At 44.8% G+C, this 23228-nt stretch overlaps 1 protein-coding gene across 2 annotated transcripts in view; it reads left to right on the plus strand.

Annotated features, from left to right (window-relative positions):
• The window catches only part of DYNC2H1 (dynein cytoplasmic 2 heavy chain 1), a 1763151-nt gene that overhangs the window by 761966 nt on the left and 977957 nt on the right, over positions 1–23228 (plus strand). For both annotated transcript variants that reach the window (XM_078657019.1, XM_078657020.1), the window contains exon 41: positions 20237–20392. In XM_078657019.1, the coding sequence (XP_078513145.1) occupies positions 20237–20392 (156 nt within the window). The remainder of the gene's footprint in view (positions 1–20236; positions 20393–23228) is intronic.

Consider the following 23228-nt stretch of genomic DNA (forward strand, 5'->3'; position numbering starts at 1 on the left):
AAAGCGTATGCGTAAACCATGAGTTGAGTGCTGTAAAGTCATGTGCTCTGGGTGCTCGGTTGGAAGTACGAAGTATTGGCCGCCATTTTGTGTTTCCGTTGAAGTGGGTCAGGGGAAAAAAGGGCTAGAAAAGTAGGAAAGAGGAGGGTAGGAGCACTGTAACATCTGTGGGGTGTTTAGGGTGTGCTATAGAGGGAGTGCGAAGTGAAGTATTTACCCCTACCGTGTGAAAGTGCAGTTTTGCCCAGAGCGAGATGGTGCTGAGGTGAGGTGTCAGTACAGTCGGGTATGAAAGCTTGTGTCTAACCGTGAGATGAGTGCTGTAACCTGATGTGCTCTGGGCACTGTAGCATACTGGCCGAAGCGAAGTAGTTACCCGTACCAGTGTGAAAGTGCTGTTTTGCCCACTGTGAGATGGTGCTGAGGTGAGGTGTCAGTACACTCGGGGATGAAAGCGTCCGCCTAAACTGTGAGCTGAGTGTAGTAAACTGAAGTGCTCTGGGCGCTGTAGCATACTGAGAAGGGTAGGAGCACTGTAACGTCAGTGGGGTGTTTAGGGTGTACTATAGAGGGAGTGCGAAGTGAAGTATTTACCCCTACCGGTGTGAAAGTGTAGTTTTGCCCAGTGCGAGATGGTGCTGAGGTGAGGTGTCTACACTCGGGGATGAACGCGTCCGCCTAAACTGTGAGCTGAGTGCAGTAAACTGATGTGCTGTGGGCGCTGTAGCATACTGGGCGCTGTAGCATAGCTGTGCAGGTAGTGTTAGTATGCGTTTATACTATACAGGGAGTGGGAAGCAAAGTACTCACCCCTACCGGTCTGAAGACTCGAATGCAGTGTTTTAGCAAGCAGGAATAAAAAAAAATTGTGAAGAATATAATGCAGAATGTTTCAATGCCACAGAAGACAAATGGTGTAATCAGGTTTGTCTAAGAAAGTGGCTGTGTGTAATAAAGTGATGGAGTCTGAAAGTTATATAAAAAGTGTCTTTATTTAAGTGCCATAAATGGACCCACTGGTGCAAGAGCTAAGGCATCCATCTGAGGCAAACTCCAACCTGTTCTGCTGGATTCAAACATAAGCTCCTGTATCAGTGAATTCCACATTACATGTTACAGTTCCATGTGACATAAACAATACCTATTAGACTTGAATGACCCTAAATTCTATAAGGAAAATAAAGGTAGGATACAATTACCACATGTATCCTTTAAGAAAACAAAGGAAAAAAAAGAAATTGCAAAATGTAATTATCAAACTTTTAGGTACCCTGGTACTGCTTTTTTGTAACACAAAATTATCAACAGTAGTACAGTCAGCAATTTGTTGTACAGTAGATTCAATCTGGTGCCTGTCAGAATTGGTAATAGTTCTACCCATATTGGAACTTTGAGGAGGAATACAAACATTGCGCTTCTGAGAAGCACATTCGGTACCCTTCTGGTCAAACCATACATTATTGTCTTCAGCTGTTTCAAAAGAACATTCTTGTGCAGAGAGATAAGGCAAACTCCAACCGCTTCTGCTGTATTCAAACCGAACCTCCTGCATCAGTGAATTCCACATTATATGTTACAGTTCCATGTGACATGAACAATAGCTATTAGACATAAATGACTAAATTGTATAATGAAAATAAAGGTAGGATACGATTACCACACTGTGGCAACCAGTTCCTAAACAATTTTGTGTTTTTAGATCTTGATCGCCAGCTTGAGAGCACAGGCTGAGGAAGAGTACATTTGTGTGAAAGGGCTTTGTGAATAACAGGCAGGGAGAGAGACGTGTGCACAAAGAATAGACATGGTTTAGGCTAATTTAGCAAGATAATTGCATAGGTCATACATCACCGATCCCTGGTTAGAGTGGAGACGTAAGGGGCAATATTGAAAACAGAGTTTAAATGCGTGAGCATACTTAGAAAGTTATTATATGAAAATAGTACAATTGAAGTGTATTAAAAAAAATTAAAGGGAAAAAGTAAAAAAAGATGGAAAAAAATCAATCCAAGAATAACGTGAGTTTCATACATGTCTTGGAGATTGCAGTCCGGAAGTTTTTCAGCGGCTTGAGATGCGTAATGTTCCAAGAGGTCATTGTTGCCATCGTGTGAGAAAAGAAAAGCGAACCAATTCATATCCTCGAAGGGACAGTAATGTTGCTCGAATGTTGGAGCGGCAATTTGAATTGGCAGGCAATCTGCGATGTTATCAAAGGTCGCAAGTTGCAGGAGATCTTTTGCGGCTGCGCATAAATCCCATTCTGCCACAATACCTTTTTGCGTGGCATCCGCCATTGCTCCAGTGCCCGAACTGTCAAGTTCATGGTTTCCAAGATACTGCATTACCTGCTGGATATCGGGAGCGATTGTTGGCTTGATTGATTGATTGATTGATTGGGATATTGGCAAGGCATAGATCCATTCGCCAGTCGAATGGGCACGTTTTGCAATAAAAAGATGGTTGCACGCAGATTGCATATGTGTAAATAAATGTCATGTTGTAGCTGGTTCCTATATGAGATAGAGGCAGGCAGCCGAAAAGTTTTTGACATTATTCTGTCATGTCTCGAGTTCCGCAAACGTGCTGTCCCTTTAAGATGAATCCCTACATAAGCAGTCAGAACCCTTGGAGCGACGCTTTACGTTCTTGCGTCAAGCTCCCGTTGCTGCAGTTCTGTCTTGTTGCCTGTTGTTGCCTGATTTCCGGTTGATATTTGTAAGAGACGGGCTCTTTGCCGTCCTACTACCCTGTGGCTTTTTCCTTGCTCCCCCTGTTGTTTCAATTCCTGGAACTTTCAAGGAACTTTGTTTATTCCATTCTGCTCCGCCCGACGGCCGGGTTTTCGCTCCGCCGTCCGGCCGGGCAGCAGGTCAGAGTTTCCCGGTTCTTGCTGGCTCCGCCCGACGGCCGGGTCTATGCTCCGCCGTCCGGCCGGGCAGTACCTCTGACGTCCCCATTTCCTATTGCTCCGCCCGACGGCCGGGTCTGTACTCCGCCGTCTGGCCGGGCTACATTTCTCGCTGTCAGCCTAAACCCTTACCTGCTTTACCAGTCGGCCAGGCTTGTACTCCGCCGCCCAGCAGGAATATTCTTTAGGTATTTAGTTTTGTTTACCCTACCCTCCACCCGGCGGCCGGGCTTAGTCTCCGCCATCCGGTGGTTTCCCTACATTCCGTTTGTTTCCTTTTTGGCCGTAATCATCTTCCATCACTTCCTGTGTTCCTGGCCTTCCCTACAGTGTGTGTGGGGGCACTTGTGTGAACTCGTGAAGGGCGCAGAAGTCTTCCACATCACCCAGAATCACGGTAACAGCGCTGTGCGCTACATTCATGTTATTAATATATAGCCTTACTTGAACTAATAGATGTTTGTTTTGTATCTTAGACATTCGGTTATACAGGGATGTTATCTTCTGATTCTGGTTCAATCCACTTCGATATAGATGTTTATTTAAGAGTCTTCTACAGGTCATCAAGTAAGAATTCTACAATTCTGAACAGTGTTATACAAGCTCACGGTCCACATAGAGTAATCACTATTGTGTTTTTGTGTGTTCTCTTACTTTAGCCCAACCTGAACCCTGCAACCACTACACATTTATACCACAGCAAAGTTTAACTTACTTTGGTATGTAACACTCATGTACTACAATAAGTGCAGTCGTTAGTGTATGTTAACAGGGGTTAGAAGTTTGTATTTTGTTTCAGCTCCCACATCCACCAGAGGTCCTGACCGGGTGCATGTCCATTCACACAGAAGACTACGACCAAGATTATATTCTTTCCCCACCTTTCCTTGTTTTGTCTCCCTGTTTTCCCCTGGCGAGCCTCTCGGTACTCTAGTGTTTGATAGAGTCGGAAGGCCGTAGGGGAAGGCTGTGGAATATTCTTCGGATCCTTGGCGCTCCTGCGGAACCTGCCTGGAAATCATTACATATTCATTTAGCTTTGCGTAGAGGCGTATTCTGTCGGACATGGTTGTTACCACAGGGAGCGCAGACATTTTTTACAAGCAAAAATAGTAGTAGGATGGCCGCAAACAGAGCGAGAATTATGGGCACTGTTCCTGTTATTCCAGAGATGGCCTACACTGCGGTCAGCAGGGCTCAAAATTCAGATCGAGTGATGATTGTTTAATTACAGAATCCAGTAGTCAACTAACTACAACGTCTATTAAAATATAGACAATATCTTTTTAGTATACTTGCTTGATGATTTTTTTTAGATGGCTTATAGGTTTACTACAATGATCAAATTCATCTTGCAAGTCTAAAGGACCACTGAATAGTCTACTCTGTGGACAGCAGAAATCGCAATTCGAAATGTTTTGATTTATTTATTCCAGACCTTTCTGTAATTTATGTTGTTGTATTTTGTGAAGAGGAAGTGAGAAAAAGCATTAATGGTTGTCTGTGTGAGTACTGCCTTCAATTAACACCGAAGACAGCAGTGTTCACAATTTAGATCGAGTCGCTATTGTAGATGACGCAGTCTTGTCGGAAAAGACATTGCTCCTGTGCGCTCTGTCTGCACCATGCATACGTATTATTACAGGCTCCGCACACGCTTTTTGTTGCTTCGCGTACGCCAAACTGTGTAGCTCAAGTCCACCTTACGTAGCTGTGGGCCCTTGCTGACCACTCTCTCTGGCCTACACTGCAGACACCAGTGTTCACAATTCAGTTTACTATTGCAGATGATGCTGTGTTGATGCCAACAGATATTACTCCTAGTACGGCCCGCCCGGTGCACGCATCATCGCTGGTTGTTGACATGCGGAATGCTTTTGATGTGGCTATCTGAGTGCACTAGAACAGATGGACCCTTTATGATACAATCTTTTTGTGTATTATTTTAGATCTATTGATTGTGTCTCAGTATACCACAAGTTGTGGTTCTTTTACGATAGAATATTTTTCTGTATTATTTCACATCTGTTGTCCCTACCTTACTGCAGCACAAACTATTGATTCTTTTATTATTGAATGTCTGTGTGTGATCTAATGATTACTGTTGCTGTTGATGATAGCAGCAACCATTCCCTGAGAGCTGGTTTACACTCACTCCAAACGCATCCACCACAGACGTCACTGGATTTGTGACCCTGGTAATAAAAAGGTGTCGAGCGCCATGCCGATACCCACTTCCACTATTTATCTGTGTCCGTGTGTTCATGATCTATGCATGATACTCCCCCTGGGCCGTATTACATTACATTGTGCTGTGGGCAGAGTATGCAACCATGTTACCTCTGGTAGTGGGGAAAACTTCAGTTATGTAACTTTTAAGTGTATGGCTATCACAGGTGGAAGGCTACTTTACAGACGATGAATATTGATGAAGATGGTGGTTGCATGTTGTGTGTAGTCTAAGATATGTGTACATAGCAAAAAGTTTTCAAAAAAGCTCTCTAAGCAGAAAAGGTGTGTCTCATCAAATGCTGTAGAGAGAATGACTAAAATGAGTGGCGTTCTCCAACTGCTACAATGGGAAATGTTATGAATTAATCAAATGCTTTTTTTAAGGTCACATGGCAATCGCGCAATCAGCGCGCAAGGAGACCGCACCCGACGCGATTTTGAGACAATATATTTATTATAATATGAGTTTATTACAGTTAGAAATATATAAATGTTTGAAATATTTTAGATTATCGTTTGCTCTCACATACACTTTAAAGTCATTTACATATACTTTAGAGACATAAAACAAAATGAGGGAATGACGTACCCGGCGCAACACCATACTTCTATGATGTAAGACAGGGCCTGGCAGCGTGCACTCGTCGCATACGCAACGCGCAGCGGGTGCGATCCCATACGTACATGACGTAATGCGCAGCTTGGTACTGCGTACCCGTCGCATACCAAACTAGCAGCTGGTGCGACCTCGTCCTTATATGTTGTTATGCGGGATGCATTGCCACAAACGCGTTGGATACGAAATGCGTATCATTTCAATATGGTGGATAGGATTCGCGTGCTGATGGAGCTTGGTAGACTACCGGTACGGGACTTTAGTTTTCTCTAAAAAAAAAGAAAAATTATACACATATGCTTTTAGGAAGATATAAAATATTACATAATTTTAAAAGTTAAAAAATAAATAAAATAGTTCCAAAATATTGTAAAAATAAATAGAAAAAATATGTTTTATAAATATTAAAATATGAAATTAGAATTTAAAAATCCTTCAAAATTCACTGAAAAAACTATAAGTTTTACAGACGTTATAGTTAGGAATCAGCATTTAAAAAACCTTAGAAATTCACTGAAAAACCCATAGGTTTCAGGGACGTTATAGTTAGTTGGACATTTCACTCATACAAAACAATAGAAATTCCCCTGTTATAGTTAGTTGAGCTAACTATAACTTGCGCAGCCGCAATGCACTGCTGATGACGTCACATATTACATCATTCATGACATGGTCATTGACATCACTGATGACATCACATTCTTTTGGGCATTGGTCGCACCCTCAGTGACTTGGGAGGCTTAGTTTACAACCATCACCTAGAGATGAGCTGCTGTACCCTCCACGGAGGGCTACCAAGGCCGGTGCAGCTTTTCTCCTTGGCCACTCGTGTTCTGAACATGCAGGTCCCTTCAGACCCCTTGTCTGTGGACCCTCTGCTTGATGTCCTTCACCGTGGGTCAGGGAATGTGGAGCCACTTCTGCCCATTGAAGCTTCTCTTTATGCTGCCCTTTTGGGAACCTGGTTTCGGCCAGCTTCTGGTGATCCGGTGGCTCGTTCTGTCTTGCACCGCCGCCTTCCTGCTCCACATGATCCAGTTTGCTTATATGTCCACCCTGACGTGCAAGGGTTTGTTTTGCAAACTGCCTTCCCTTCCTTGCCTCAGTTAATTCTTCCTCCCTCCCGGCAGTCCAGATGGCTTGAGTGGTGGGGTCGGAACATCTTTGCCTCCACTAGTGCTGCCCTTCGGTCACTAAATACAGTATGTGTCCTGGCTCGGGCTACCTCTGCCCTGTGGGACTATGCAGAGTCTCTGCTTTCTGCTACTTCTGAAGGCGCTCGTGTTGACCTCCTTCATCTTCTTCGGGATGGTCGTGACCGTGCTGAATTTATGATCCGCTCAGCCTAATATACTGCTGATTCCTTAGGCCGAGCTATGGCTGGTTCGGTTGCCATGCGGCGCCATGCTTGGTTGCGGGATAGCGTCTTCCCGGAGAATATCCGGGAACGACTTGTTGATCTACCATTTGATAGGGTTTTATTGTTTGATACCCATGCCGAATCGGCAGTTCAGCGCCCCCTTGCGGGCTTTTGGCCTCCCCCTTAGACCTGTATTCCTCAGGCATATGTTCTGGGATTGTTACCTTTTCATTTAGCATCCTTTAGATGCATTATGCGTTTTGAGCTGGCAGTAAGCCTCAGGTCTTCTTTTTGTATGTTCTGGGATGGTTACCCTTTTATTTAGCATCCATTAGATGCCTTATGCGCTTTGAGCTGGCGGTAAGCCCACTGTGACAGTGTTCCACAGATTGTTGTGTCTGGTCCTCTGACTGTGGTTTGCCCATAGAGGTGTCCCCAGTTGGTTGGGGTGTGCCATACCCCAAGTGGTTTACTTGAATGCTATTCTATAGCTCAGTCTCAAGTGGGCCTGGAGATCCTTTTGGGCTCTATGTGTTCCTTGGTGCTCTTATCTTGCCGTTGTACGGTGTTCAATTTTGTGACTTTGGCGCTATCTTCTATACCCCATGGGTCATCTAGGTTATATGCCTCATTCTCCTCCTTGGGAGGTTTTCATGATGCTTATCACGCTTTAAATGCGGCTACCACCGGCCATTAATGCACTAAGTGTGCTCCTATAACTACCTTGTTGCATGGTCGTGGCTGGTTTACCCTTTTTTGCTATGCTCTGCGTACGGGCCGCATCATGGCCCGAAAACAAAAATTTTGAACCAAAGACGCGGCACTCCAGACTCGGGATTTTAGCTCAATTTATTTAGACTTCTGAGCTCGAACCAACGCGTTTCAGCGTAACCTCGGCTTTGTTCATGGTAAGTGAGCCATTGTTTATTTCTAGTATATATCCCATTTCTGCCATGAGGTGGCATTATGGGATTTGTAGCTTACATATTTACAATTTCTTACAGTGTCAGGTATTAGCGTTACATTTCAACTTTTGTGAGGAATTGTATTGCGATAGCAATGTTATTACCGCTTTCAATGCGTGGTATAGTACCCAAATTTATATGCATGCAAACATTTGGTCATGGTTATTGGTCGTAGTGACTATAATTTGACATTTTCCACAATATAATCTACATTAATTGGCCACTTCTGTTCGGCGGATTGTTCCACATGTGTACGAGATACAGTATCTCTGTTTTTTTCACCTGCTACAAAATCGCCGGGTTTGCAATGTCCAATGTTATGATAATGTTCACATTAGTATGCATAGCTTTTTTGTGTCTGATTTCGGGTTTAGTACCCTCTTCATCACTTCACATTACCGCTGGGGATCATAATGTCAATGTTCACTGGTTCTTACACAGTCAATTTCCATGTCATTTTTTATTCTATTATTCATTTGTGCAGTTAGTCCAGATGTACATAAAGTTCTTCGTCATTATTCATTCCTCTCGGCGATTTAGTTTTGAGCCTGATAATGAAACGGTATTCTGTTTGCTCAATTTCTTCTGTCTGTTTCCACCCCGTTCTTCTAGTTTCACCATATGGATTCTATAGTATGACATCGCTTTCCAATCACTTTTCTGACAGACTGCCATATGCTTGGCTGTGGCGTAGGACATATCTTTATTTTTTACTGCCCTTATATGTTTGAGAATTCTCTTTTTCAGCATGCATGTTGTACTGCCAATATATTGCATTCCGCAATTACATTCAATCACGTACACTACATGTGTTGAGCTGCATACTATTTTCTGTTCAATTTTAGTTAATTTTCCATTGGGTTCATTGAAAGAGCTCTTGTTTTGTCCAATTTTACAGGCTTTACATACCTGGCATTTTCTGAAACCTTTTTGTTGGCTACTGAGCCAATTTTCTTTCTGTGTTCCTTTGAAGTGACTCCTAACTAGTTGATACCTTAATGATTCTGTTTTTCTGTAGCTGATCATTGGTCTTTCTCCCAACACCTTGCCAATATCAGGATCTCCTGATATTAAATGCCAATATTTTGGTTGCAATAAGGCCACTTTCTTTGCTGTATGTTGTTATGAAGCGTGGTGGTCCTTGTTCTTCTTCCTGTGTAACTATTTTTGGAGTTAATGTTTCTGCTCTTGATTTCATTGCGATTCTCCTTTTGATTTTCTCCAGTGTTCTTTCGTTATATCCTCGTGTTCTCAATCTGTTTATTGTATCCTGTATTTTTTCATCCGCATCCGATTCCTTTGAGCAATTCCGCTTCATGCGGACGAACACGCCATACGGTATACTTGAGAGTAAGGGTTTGGGATGGAAACTTGTCCCATGCAATATGCTATTGGTCGATGTTTTCTTTCAAAAAAGAGTTAAGTGTATCTGTTTGTTCTCGATGTACACTTTAATGTCCAAAAAATCTATTTCCTTTTTGCTAGTTGCACGTGTGAATTGCAAACCCACCTCATTGTGGCATAGTTTTGAATAGTACAGGTTAAAATCAGTCAATGTTCCATTCCAAATTAAAAACAGATTGTCTATGTAACGGACTCACAACATGATCTTGTCCAGGTCCGGTTTATTTACTGGATCCCACGAAATAGCCTTCTCCCACCATCCCATCATTATGTTTGCGTAGTTTGGCGAAAATGAGATGCCCATGACAGTACCGCATTCTTGTTTGTAAAGCTGGTGGTTAAAAAGAACGACATTGTTGGTAAGACATAGTTTGATCATTTCGAGAAGCATGCGGGTGTGTTGTAGCTCGTTGATATCGCGTTGTTTTAGGAAATAGCTACATGCATTCAGACCGATTTCATGTCTGATTGACTTGTATAGAGATACTACGTCGATTGTCACCAACAACTATTGGTCATTCTAGGTAATTCCATTTAAAATTCGAAGAAAATCGCCAGTATCTTTGATGTACGAGCTCATATATTTGGCTATGGGTGCCAAAAATACATCGACATATTGTGAGATGTTTTCATAGATGCGGTCACATGACGAGACAATTGGTCTGCCAGGGGGATTGATTAGTGTGTTGTGAATTGTGGATAGAAAGTAAATGGTTGGTGTTACCAGAAAGTCTTTGGAAAGAAACTTAAATTCATCATCGTTTAGAAACCCTTTATTTTGCCAGTCTTGTAGAAGTCCATTCATTTGTAGTGTCATCTTATTTATTGGATTGCTGTCCATTTTACAGGAATCTCTCGAGTTGTTTAGTTGGCGCATTGCTTCATTCACATAGTCCTCGGTGTCCATGAGGACTATGTTTCCCCCTTTGTCAGCGGGTTTTATGATTAGATTTGCATCTTCAATCAGTGTCCTTATTGCTTCTCTTTCTTTAGTTTTTAATTTTCTCTTCTACACTTGTTCCGTCTATTTGGTATTTTCTCAATTTCCTCAATTATGGCCTCTGATAAGAGATCAAATCGATTGCCTGGGGACAGCACTGGGCAAAACCCGGACTTTCTTTTCAAGCCACTATTGACCCTTTGGTCTGTTCTTCCGTCAAGGTGTTCGATAAGCTGAGATTCTGTTACCTCTCCTTCATCAGGATTGTACAATAAATCAAACATATTTTGGAGATCTGGTATTTCTTCAATTGTCCATGTAGCTTCATTTCTTGCTTGTGATGCGCATTCTTTTTCCGGTATGTTATTCAATTTGCGTGCATGAATTTTGGCTAGCTTTAATTTGCGGACATATTTATACAAGTCAATTCTGACTTGTGTTTGGTTGAAATGTTTTTCTGGGCAGAATGACAGGCCTTTATTTAATAGAGATGTTTCTTCCTCCGTTAGCACATGTGACAGGTTTATAATTAGCTTCTCTATTTGCGATTTCTTAGAGGGTAGTATCTTCTTTCTTTTTGCTCTTTTGGTTTTTCTTGAATTTGTGCATTGATTTTTGTTTCTCTTCCTCGGCTTAGATTTGATCCTCTTCCGCGACTCCTTCCTCTGGCCAGTGTCTTGTCCAGATTCATGAGTCACACCTCCTCTAAAAAATTACATGGAGTGGTACCTCTTGCTCCATCGGTACATCTCTTCTGATGTTAGTCGTCCCAGGGTCTACATCCTGCATATCTGTATTTCATGAGTTAGTTTTCACCTTAGTCTTTAAGCTGCCTGTTCGGGCAGCCCTATGCTTATTTTAGCTACACCACCTTTTCATCTCTGTTGCTGTCTGCTCTGTGCATGTTTGGGTGGTGGCCCGCATCAGCGGGCTTCAGATTGTTACTGTTCGCCCATGTTACCCTTTTGGTGACTGGGTGTGTACTTGGCGTGTTTCTTGTTCCCGCCTGCACTTCTGAAACATTGCTCAGTTCCTACCTCTTGTCCTTTGGTACTGGCTGTAGCCTCTCCGGCCTTCTTTCCGTGGGTTAGCCTGGCAGGCTCTGGTTGCATTTCTTCTTGTTTTCCTCAACCATTAGTGTGTCATTAAGATGAGAGTGGTCCTTCTTCCTCCTTCTTTCGGGACTCTCTCTCTCTTTTTTTCTGGTATATGGCTGATGCCGTTTCTACATCTCATGCTTATACGGGTATGGTGTAGCACCATTCTGGCATTTTTGGGATGTCTTGCCTCCCGTTATCTTTTGCTCTTCCGAGCTAATTGGGTTGCTGTCTGGCTGTCCTGCCACAGCCTCCCCCATTGTCCGTCACCCTGTTGCCGGCTCAGTGTTTGGGCAATTTCTGTTGTTCTGTCGCAGACCCACCTCCCCCTTGGGGTATGGCTGTGGTACCTATTCTAAGTTAAAGAATCTGCGGCTAGATGTCTCTATCAGATGTACGAGTTACTTACCTTCGGTAATGATGTATCTGGTGGAGACGTTGTCTCACCGCAGATTACTTAACGCCCACCCATCCTCCCCGTTCTACGAGGAACTTGCCAAGTGGGGTTCTCCACTGGCCTCTTTCAGTTGCCATTGGTTTTTCTCTCACGGGTGCTCACATTGTTGCGCCCTTTTGAGAATTGCCATATGCGGCTGACTCCCTCCAAGAGGCTTCTTTCCTGTAAAATGGTGTCTTTTGATTCACCTTCATCAAGAGATTCATCTTTTTCTTCTTTTCTTCTCCTGCTGCCTTCCCTCCCTCCCGCCTTCTCTATTGACTCAGGGCCCTTGTCTCCTCTATAGTCGTCTTCTTTGGGGATCTGTTGAGCTCTGTTTCAGACCTCCATTACTATCGGGGAAGTGCCAGTCTTTTCATACCACTGCGCCGTGCCTGCCATGTTGTGCTGCGAAACACAGGGGGGTACCATAGGTACCCCTCATGTGCACCCCCCCTTCACCATGGGGGCCCGCAACGGGCCCCCAAAGCAGGAACCGTATGCCTTTTCGTGGCGTCATTGCCACCACGGAAAGGCATTCCTCCAAGGCCATCCTAATATGGCTGGCGGTGTCTGATAGACACCGCCACCATATCAGGCCTTTTCCGCCGCTGTCGCAAGGCGACCGTGGAGGAAAAGCGGCTGACGGTCTTCCCCTCCACCACGGCCCCCCCGCCATTGTAATATGGCTGGGGGAAAGAAAGGTGGCGGACGGGCAAGGATGGCGGACAGATCGCGATCCGTCCGCCATCCTAATGGACTCCTTAGTCCATTGCCCTCTACAAACGTCATCATATTTTTGACGTTTTTTGAACCCAGTCTGACACCTGGGGTTTGTTCCACAGGTGAGGAATCTGCATTTAGCTAGAGTATCCACCGGAAAGATTGTTAACAGGTAATTAACTTTTTCTTCTTTACTATCCATGTCTTAACTGCAGTGAGCAATTCCTTCTCAGTGGGATGAAAAAGATGCATAACCGGAAGTTTTTTAGGAGCCAACTTAAACACAAAGACAGTGGCAACACCATGTGACAACATATAGAAGGTGTTCAAATTAATGTTGGTTGACAGTACCCATGTGTTAATCTCTGTTGGGATGAATATCATCCTGTATTTCTTCAGCCCCTTGCAGCAGCCTTTGAATGAGGAACAATCGAAGAGCAGATGTGTGCTTCCTAGTACAACAAGCAGCACTAGTCTTGTACGCTACCTTCTCCTTTGTACAATACCTTATTTTTTAAACATTTAACTATGAAAGGACAAACATTACAGGAAAGTCAAATGTGCGTAATGTTCTTAGTGTGCTGAGCACTAAGTATTTGACTTCAAGTTTTCATTCGAACCCTAAATAAAAAGATTGTCAAAACAGTCAGAGGCTTCACCACAACCAATATATTTCAGTAAGCAGGAGGGAATGAGGTTTGTATAGCTTTCTCAGATAGCCTGGAAGTTGGGGGCAAGTGGTTATTCAGAAACACATTCATGTGATCCCAAAGACAATCCAGCATGAAGACTGAACTAAATTACTCCCTGAGCCAAGTCAATAATGCACATCGCAGAGATGGGATGGGCACTGCTCAAGTAAAACAAACTGTTGCAGCATGTGGAGCACCATAACTAGATGTGTTTGTGACATCACAGAACAAGACATATGTGGGCTAACAGACATTGGCAACCACAACACAATGAACATCTTTTCATCCTGGATGTTTAGTTTACCTTTCTGTCATTCTCCAGGTTGGTGACCAAATTGATACACAGAATGTACCGGATAGCCTTGACTGCATTTATTTGGTGCACTCACCTGTTAGTCATTCTTGTTCAACAGGATTTTGGATTAGGGTACACCCTTGCCTTGTGATCTGGGAACTGGAGCAGATAATCATCATAACCCACTGAATTTGGACCTCACACCATGGCTTCTGAATTGCTAACGCCAGGGTACATCAATATACATTAGAGGATTCTATAAAATGAAATTATCGCGGCACACCTCTTGGTAGTTTTCAGATGTTTTATTTCAGATCGTGATTAACTCCAACACGTTTCGAACCGAAGTTCCTGATCCCGGCAGTGTTTCACAATTGTCCCTTTTCCCTTTCACTATTTATATCTCTGCAACCAATTTACTATTATGGTGCATTATGGGCCATATAGTTTGTGTTGGATATTTCAAGAAACTTTATTCAGCAGCAATGTTTTCATTTTGCGCTAGCTTGTCAGTTAGTGATACTTATAACACGATCAATGTTGAGTAACTGTGACATTGATCAATATATTCATGGCGTCACCATGAATCAAAAGAGCGCGAATTTTCTAACCTTAGAAAAGCGCTGAGTGTTATATAATTATTGGTAAACCCTGCTATCTGACATTATCACTAACTGACAAGGTAGCTAGTTTCAGTCTGAACTCATTTTCGCGTCGAACATGAGTTCAGACGGAAACTGAAGAAACCTTTTCTTGCCGGTTCAAGCTCGAGAGTTATACTGAGCTACAAGAACCGGTTTTCATCTCAACTAGAATGTGATATGTTCTTTCCTAGTCGAGATTCAAACTAACTGGTCGAAATACTGTCCGAATAACACTATATAGAGAAGATTACAGAGCGAAAAATATCTTTATTGAGGAATTGTATTGATCGTTTCCTATGCTGACGACACCCAGCTTCTCTTCACCTGCCAGAAGGCGAAGAATTCGAGGGTGAAAGTATCCGTGAGTGCCTTGGGGCTGTTTTTAACTGGTTCCAACTGAACAGCCTCAAGTGCAACTCGGATAAATCCGAGATACTTTTCTTTGGATGCCCCTCGGAACCGGACTGGCAAGGATGGTGGCCTGCCGACATGTTCCCTCCAGCTAATTCCTCTGAGTCAGCCAAGAACCTGGGAATTAAAATAGATAATGGGCTTACGCTCAAATCCCAGGTGTTGACCCTCACAGGAACTTGTTTCGGTATCCTCAGGACGTTGCAGAAGTTTTTTCCGCTGCTTTCTGAGGACCATAGGAGAATAATTGTTCAGGCCCTCATCGAGTCCAGACTCGATTATGCCAATATCCTGTATCTGGGCCTGCCGGAATACCTCTTGCAGCGTATGCAGGTGGCCCAGAATGCAGCCGCTCGAGCCATCTTCGGCTTACATCGACGAGTGAGGGCGTCAAACTTATTGCGAACCTTACATTGGCTCCCCATCCGGAAGCGGATAATATTCAAGGCCATGACACTGGCTCACAAAGCCTTGCATGCCACGGGTGCCCAATACTTACAAAAGAGGCTGGCCTTCTATTTGCCGGCACGATCTTTAAGATCGGAGTCACTGGCATTAGCAGTAGTCCCCCGCATAAAGAAAGCCCGCATCGGAGGACGGTCTTTTAGGCTGCTGGCCCCTCAGCTTTGGAACTCCCTACCTTTGTCCTTGCGCTCCATGCCTAACTTATTCACTTTCAGGAAGAGCTTAAAGACCTGGCTCTTTACTGGCTAGAGTATCATGGTTCCATCTTTGGTCCTGCCGTTTTGTCCCTTTACTGTTATGTTGTATCTGTTTACTTTCTTTTTCTGGTCTGAAGCACAAAGCGCCGGGACACTCCTTTGGAGTAGCCGTGCGCTATAGAAGACCTATAATAACATAACATAACATTTGAATTGGAGCAAAAAAACCTTTTTTATGATACAAGTAGAAAAATAGTATAATTGCCCTTATGAAGTAATTGGCGGAGAAGCCAGAGGAAAGACTAGAGTTGCTCGGGTTGAGAAATTGTGAACTGACTGAAAAGTGCTCCCTTTGCAACAGGACAACGCAAGTGAAAATACATTAGAGGATTATAGGAAACCTATCCAGAATGCAGGGATAAGTTGAGATAAAAGAATATATACTATGAAACGAAGAAAGTTCTGTGTGTAGTGGTCCCAGTCCTATAAAACATTGCCAAATGTGCTGCACCTGTCTCAGTTAGGTCTCAAATACTGTTCTCTAAAGTGGAAATGGTGACATGTTCTAAACACACAAGACTACCAAATAGTTGGGTCCCCTCATCTTCAATATTGAGAGGACTGAGATGTGTGTTTCATCTTCCCTCCCCACCTGAGGTGGGAGGTTGGCAAAGGTGGGCGCAACTCATCTCCTAACTCGGTTTATCAGACCGGTGGGAGCCAGTTGCTAGGGACAGGATTAGGCAGGGTCAGCTCACAAAGGCGACAAGCCTTTAAAATTTCCCTTTTGTTGACCCAGTCCATCCTGGGGCAGGAGGCATTACACCTCTGCCCAGGATCGGCTTTGTCTTGGGACCCAGAGAGTGGAGGCTCTCTACCCAGGAGTCAGAAACCTGTCTGGTGGTGGCAAATGGCGGGCAGCCATTCAGGAAACACACCAGGGCTGGTCGCTTTTCAGATGGCATCTCTAAGATGCCCTTTATGTGGCTTTTCCATCAAATCCCACACTTTCATCAGTGTGGGTTTAATGTGTTGAGAAGTTTGCTACCAAACTTCCCAGGTTTCAGTAAGCCATTATGGAGCTGTGGAGTTCGCAATGACCAACTCCCAGACTATATACTCTTTATGGCTTCACTGCACTTACAATGTTTAAAAATGGACTCATGTTCCTGTACCCCCTCCTGTTGTCTAGTGCACCCTGCCAGAGGGGTGGCTCACCTAGGTCACAGGCAGTGGTTTGCAGGCATGGCACACCGGGATGTGTGCCAAGTCGACTCTTCACTTTTCTCTACACCAGAACACGCGTCCTGCCATTGCAAAGTGTGGGTGTTAAGGTGCAGGGCCTCTAAGTGTGGCACAATGGGTTCTGCAGCCCATATGGGCCTTCCCTGGTCACATTGCCCTTGGTACCCATGGTACATTTTACAAGGGGCTTACCTGTGGCCAGAGATGTGCCAATTGGGGATACATAGGTGCAGCTTTGGGAAAGAACATAGGCCCTGGGAATCTTATTGGCACTGACCCAGGACACACCAAGTCAAAGTGCATCATGTGTCAGGCAAAAAATAGTGGTAATCGTGCAAAAGGAGCCTTTCCTACATAATATCTTTGTTCTCACAAAGGATCTTCTCAAAAAGTAATAAGGAGGTCTTTAGACTTTTACTGTTGATGAGAACCTTTACACTAAATTTTAAACCAATCGCGGTGGAGGAGCTAAATAAAGGTGTCTAAGATCTCAGAGGATAACCAGTCAAGTCAATGCAGGGAGCCTACAGAAAGGTTTCTGTGTGGTAAAGAGCCTTGTATCTGGTTCTATAATGAATAGGCAGATTCAAAAGAAAAGTCCCGCCCAAATCCAACATTATCAAGGCCGAGATTCAAACTACATTTTTCTCCAACTTACAAATAATTGAGACAGCAACCTGTTCCTTCAGCTTCCAAGATACTAGAGTTTTCCAAACACTGCATAACCCGATGCATTTCTTCAAACCATGCATTTTGCCATAATGAATCACATAGAAGCTAATAAGAAAGAATATATTTGCAGTTAACGGCCTTTACTTTGCGGTCCAATACTGGACATTTGTAAAGTAGCTACCTGGCAGATGCCACATATGTTCAGGAAGTACCTCCGTCTGGAGGCCCGGTGAGAGAAGAAGCAGGGTTCATACAGGCGCTGATTTAGAGCCTGTTTCTATATCCTCCATTTTGTTTTGTATTAGTTACCCAATGCTTACACAGTGCTCGGGTAAAGCAAGGCAAGCCAAGCTCAGCCCAGCCCTGTGGCCGCCCCTGGGGGTTACCGCCTGCCCTGCCGCCGCATTGAAGCGCTGGGTTGGGTGTGTTGGCGAGATGGCCGCAATGTACGGGGGGAGGGTGGGGGCTGATGATTGCCGCCCCTACATGGCAGGTAAGAGCGAAAGGAGGCCGCTGTCCCCAAAACTCGTGCTGCCTGGGGCGGACCGTCCTTTTCTACGCTATTGAGGAAAGGTACATGGTAGTAACTACATATATCCTGCATTTTATTTGCTCATAGAATCTCATGTTACCTGTCCTCTCTCCCATGGAACTTTATACACATGGCACAGTACTGCTTTAGATTTTTAACATGGCTTGACGGCACAAGGTATAAGAGCCTTCTCACTTCAGTGCAATAGCAGATGCCCTCTGTGCAGATGCGCAGAGCATAGCTTAGGAGACGCGTCCAAATAACGGGGCAGTTTCCTACTCCATTAAATGTGTTGCTATATCGATATGTTAGATGAACTGAGAATTCTTATCCTGAAGATGGATGACAATTCAAAGTATGGGCATCTATTAAATAAATGCTAGCTATGGACCGGTTTAGAGCCCAATTTATAGTTTGGCGGATGGATACTCTGTTACAAACAGTAGGTTCTGGAACGGTTTTTAAAGTGGCGGTGCGGTTCAATAGCTTCACCTCACTGAAGGTATGGGGGATATTGTACAGTGCTCCATTTAACACAGAAGAAAACCATTTGAAGAAACCCTTTGTTGTTTGTCCTCCATCCAAGCTCTTTGAAGTTTTAAGGGGGTTTTGCTACCCCTCCCGCACCCCTAGTTCCAGTGCCACTGGAAGGTGGGGGACTGCCTGTGGGCTGTATCACATGTGTACTACAGTCTTGTGGGCTGTATCACATGTACTACAGTGTATGGGGGACAGCCTGTGGGCTGTATCACATGTGTACTACAGTCTATGGGGGACATCCTGTGGGCTGTATCACGTGTACCACCGTCTATGGGGGACATCCTGTGGGCTGTATAACATGTGTACTACAGTCTATGGGGGACTCCCTGTGGGCTGTATCACGTTTACTACAGTCTATGGGGGATATCTTGTGGGCTGTATCACATGTGTACTACAGTCAATGGGGGCATCCTGTGGGCTGTATCACGTGTACCACCATCTATGGGGGACATCCTGTGGGCTGTATCACATGTGTACTACAGTCTATAGAGGACATCCTGTGGGCTGTATCACATGTGTACCACTATCTATGGGGGACATCCTGTGGGCTGTATCACATGTGTACTACAGTCAATGGGGGACTTCCTGTGGGCTATATCACATGTGTACTACAGTCTATGGGGGACATCCTGTGGGCTGTATCACATGTGTACCACTATCTATGGGGGACATCCTGTGGGCTGTATCACATGTGTACTACAGTCAATGGGGGACATCCTGTGGGCTGTATCACATGTGTTCCACCGTCTATGGGGGACATCCTGTGGGCTGTATCACATGTGTACTACAGTCTATGGGGGACGTCCTGTGGGCTGTATCACATGTGTACTACAGTCAATGGGGGACATCCTGTGGGCTGTATCATGTGTACGACAGTCTATGGGGCACATCCTGTAGGCTGTATCACATTTGTACCACCGTCTATGGGGGGCATCTTGTGGGCTGTATCACATGTGTACCACAGTCTATGGGGAACATTCTGTGGGCTGTATCACATGTGTACCACCGTCTATGGGGGACATCCTGTGGGCTGTATCGCATGTGTACTACAGTCTATGGGGGACATCCTGTGGGCTGTATCACATGTGTATTACAGTCAATGGGGGACATTCTGTGGGCTGTATCACATGTGTACCACTGTCTATGGTGGACATCCTGTGAACTGTATCACATGTGTACTACAGTCTATGGCAGATGTAATACAGAGGAAGGGATGTCTGCTGTGATGGAGTATCATGTGACAGACTCTAAATAAGGCTTTGGTTACATTTATGTTCTTCTAAAACATCCATAGCTTTTTCCTCCTGAAGACTGAAAATCGCCCAGTGCTGTGTTAGGCCTAACCTCAGATTGTTCCATGACAGTTTTGTGTCCGTAGTACTGAACCACCACCGAGTACTGGATGTGGCTGGTGCACCAGGTACTGATAACGTCTGCTGACAGTGGAGCTGATGGGGTCTTGTCACTTAGGGCAGCTCTCGGTTTCTTTAATAATTAAAGTCATTAGGAACAAACCTGGGCCCTGTTTCGCTAATGCCCAACTTCCATGCTTCTGCCTTGGGTACGGCCTCCGACTCGGGGAGGCCACTTGCACATGACAAGAAATCAGGCTCATATTGAGAACAACGCTGTACTTTGATGCTACTTCGAATAATAAAACTTGATAAAGCGTCCCACCTGGTTTTTATAGAGGACATAAATAAAACGTGCTGTCAAAAGGATGTTGATTGCTATTCTCATTATTTTTAAGGTTTCATATCTTGCTACACATCGGCCCGGTAAAGCTTCAGCTCAGTACTAATTGATAGAAAGCTGGTAGTACGCTTCTTCTAATGTACGTTTTCTGTTTCAATTTCCAGAACGACTTTGTGTTAGAAACCAGCCTTGTTGGAACAGTTTTGAACGGCCTGTCACACTTGCATGGGTGCACTGACCGCGGCCAGTTTGTCATTAGCTTGATCAGAGGCCTTGGTGGAAACCTAAATATGAAGTCACGGAGTGATTTTGCAAAAGAGGTAAAACACGTTTCCCTAATTACCCGATGCTAAAGAAAAATGTAGCTGTTTTTTGTGCGTCTTCCAGTGGAATCACAGGCATCTTCTGATTTATTTAAGAAATGTAGACTTTTATTTACCAAAACCATTGTGATTTTTTAAGATGCCTCTTTTGTTTGTTTAGGATTTGTCCACTTTGAGCTGAAAGTTACCAGATTTAGATAATGTGTACTTATGTTTCGGTTACTGTTTGAAGTGTCATGAATGACATTCAATCAGGAACCAAGGTTCTCCAGTATTAGGGGTGTCTTTCATAGATTCACATGCTTGAATATTCCCCGTCGTCGAAGTGGGAGTCCCACGGTAAATAAAATAGCAATAATGCTAAATATATATAAATATATATAAACATAATATAAGATAAAGAAAGGAAATACAACTGAAAACCTCTAAAAATGATTCCTACATAGGAATGCAAGGTAAAGAGAAAAATAATTTGTAACACATTAGTGTCATTATGTTAGTCCAAATTATAGCCAATCAGGCACCAGCACCCTCTAGAACCTTCTCCTCAGAAGCTCAAGCCCTCAGATTTTCAACCGCATGTCGTGTGAAGGGAGTCTCCCTGAGCTCTGCTCAGTTTTCAACTCTACTCATCTAGTTTCCAGTGTTTATCTCCACATGTCAAGTAAGAAGTCTTTATTCAGACCTTGCTCTTCTTGTGGGAAGCTGCGCCTTTTTGAAAAGGACCCCCACCAGAAGTGTATCTACTGTTTATACCCTGATCATGAGGCTGCCAGCTGCAAGTTCTGTAGAACCTTTTCTACTAAGACTCTTAAAGACCGAGAAGGCCGTCTTCTCCTTTGGCTGCAACGTCTTAAGGACAAGGATTCTGCACTGTCTGATGCAGAAAGTTTACAATCTGGTCTTTCCTCAGCAGCCTCTAGGCGTGGTAGTGTTCAGGAGTTTCCATCTCCTTTCCTCAAAAAGCCTAAATTGGCCTTGACTCTGGCTCCTGTGGTGTCTTCTGCCACTCCTACCACTTCTACGCCCACGAGACCTGGCTCTCAGGCGTCTTCTGCAGCTTCTTGAGGTGTTTCCACGCCTCTTAAGGTTCCGCCGTCGACGGGAGCGTCTACGAGCGTTCCGATGACGAGAACAGCATTGCCTGCATCTTCGACGACGACGCTGACTACCACTTCATCCTTCTCGTCGTCGACAACGGTATCGTCGACAGCCTACACGTCGACGAGGGTTTCGTTGTCGTCTACACCTGTTCCGTCGACGATTCCTATCTCCTCGTCGACGGCAGACCCGAAGAGATCGTCGTCGTCGACGACTCCGTCGACCAAGCTCTCGTCGACGAAGACACCGTCGGCCAAGCTCTCGTCGACGAAGACACCGTCGACCAAGGTCTCGTCGACGAAGACACCGTCGACCAAAGCCCCGTCGACGAAGACTCCGTCTACGGAGACTCTATCAGCTTCGACTACGGCCCCGTCGATGACGGCCCCGTCGACGACTTCGTATACAGTGGATCGCCCGTCGACGAAGACTACTCCAAAATTACCTTAGTCGACAGCCAAGTTAGTCTCGTCGGCGTTAACGACGACGGCACCGTCGACGGCGGCACCAATTTCGTTTGCCTCTTTGCCGTTAGTGCCATTGAAGACTTCTGAACCTTCTCATCGTCGCACTGCGGTTCCCTGCCAACAGATATCTGATCCAGAGCCACAACCACCTTCTCCGATGTTTGCAAGTACATCTGAGCATGACACGGACGGACTCGGAGCATGAAGGGGACACTTTTGGGGCGGCACATAGTCCCTCTGATTTAATAATTAAATGTCAAGACTCTCATTCTGACGATGATGGCGGAGACCAAGAGTCTCAGCAAGGAGAGCAGTTGGTCCAAGTTCCTATGGCTACCATTCCCTTAACCTTGATCTCTAATCTCCAACATATGCTGGATGATTACAACCGCCGTTTTCCAGCTACACCGCAGACCGCACCTGTACAATCTCCTGCTCCTGTGTCACTACCTCCACCTTCTTTGCCGCCTGTCTTACCACCTACAACTTCGTCTCAAGTTCAGACGTCAATTCGAATCCATACCACTGTTTACCCGCAGGATGCGGATGATGAGGCGGTCCCAGAACGTGAGGACGGAGAGGTCCCTGACAACTCGGATGACGATGCAGGCCACCAGGATATGGCTGAATGGGATGATTATCGGGCACAGACGCCCTCTCCTCAGCCTGGGAACTCGGGTGAATCCCCACCTGTAGATATCGCCAGCTTCCACCTTTTATTGGATAAAGCGCTCAGCGTTTCAAATTACCACAATCACAACCCGAGGAGGACTGTTTTCTTTATGATTTTAAAGATAAACCTTATAAGCAGGTACACACAATCCCTATCATCGAATTCGTTTGGAAGGAGGGAAATAAACTCATGAATGCTCCTAACTCCTTACCTGCTCAAATACCGCGCCTTGAGAAAAAGTACAAGGCCCCAACTGGTTCTCCAGCTTGCCTGACTTCTCACCCCAAACCGGACTCTGTGGTAACTCAGGTCGCACAGCGTAGAGCACGGAATCCAGCGTCCCAAATCACAGCCCCTCCGGATAGAGAGGGTCGACGCTTAGATGCTATTGGCCGCAAGTTCTCAACGATGGCTTCAACATCTGTCCGGGCAGCCAATGCCTTAGCCATCTTAGGACGTTATGACCGGCAGATGTGGTCAGACATTGCAGATTTCATGGCACTCATACCTGATGCTTCCAAGGCTGACGCCCAACAGATTCTTCGCGATGGTCAGAGGGCATCGGAAGAAATGATCGACTGTGCAATCGATA

The sequence above is a fragment of the Lissotriton helveticus genome, chromosome 8, assembly GCF_964261635.1.
Source record: "Lissotriton helveticus chromosome 8, aLisHel1.1, whole genome shotgun sequence".
NCBI lineage: Eukaryota > Metazoa > Chordata > Amphibia > Caudata > Salamandridae > Lissotriton > Lissotriton helveticus.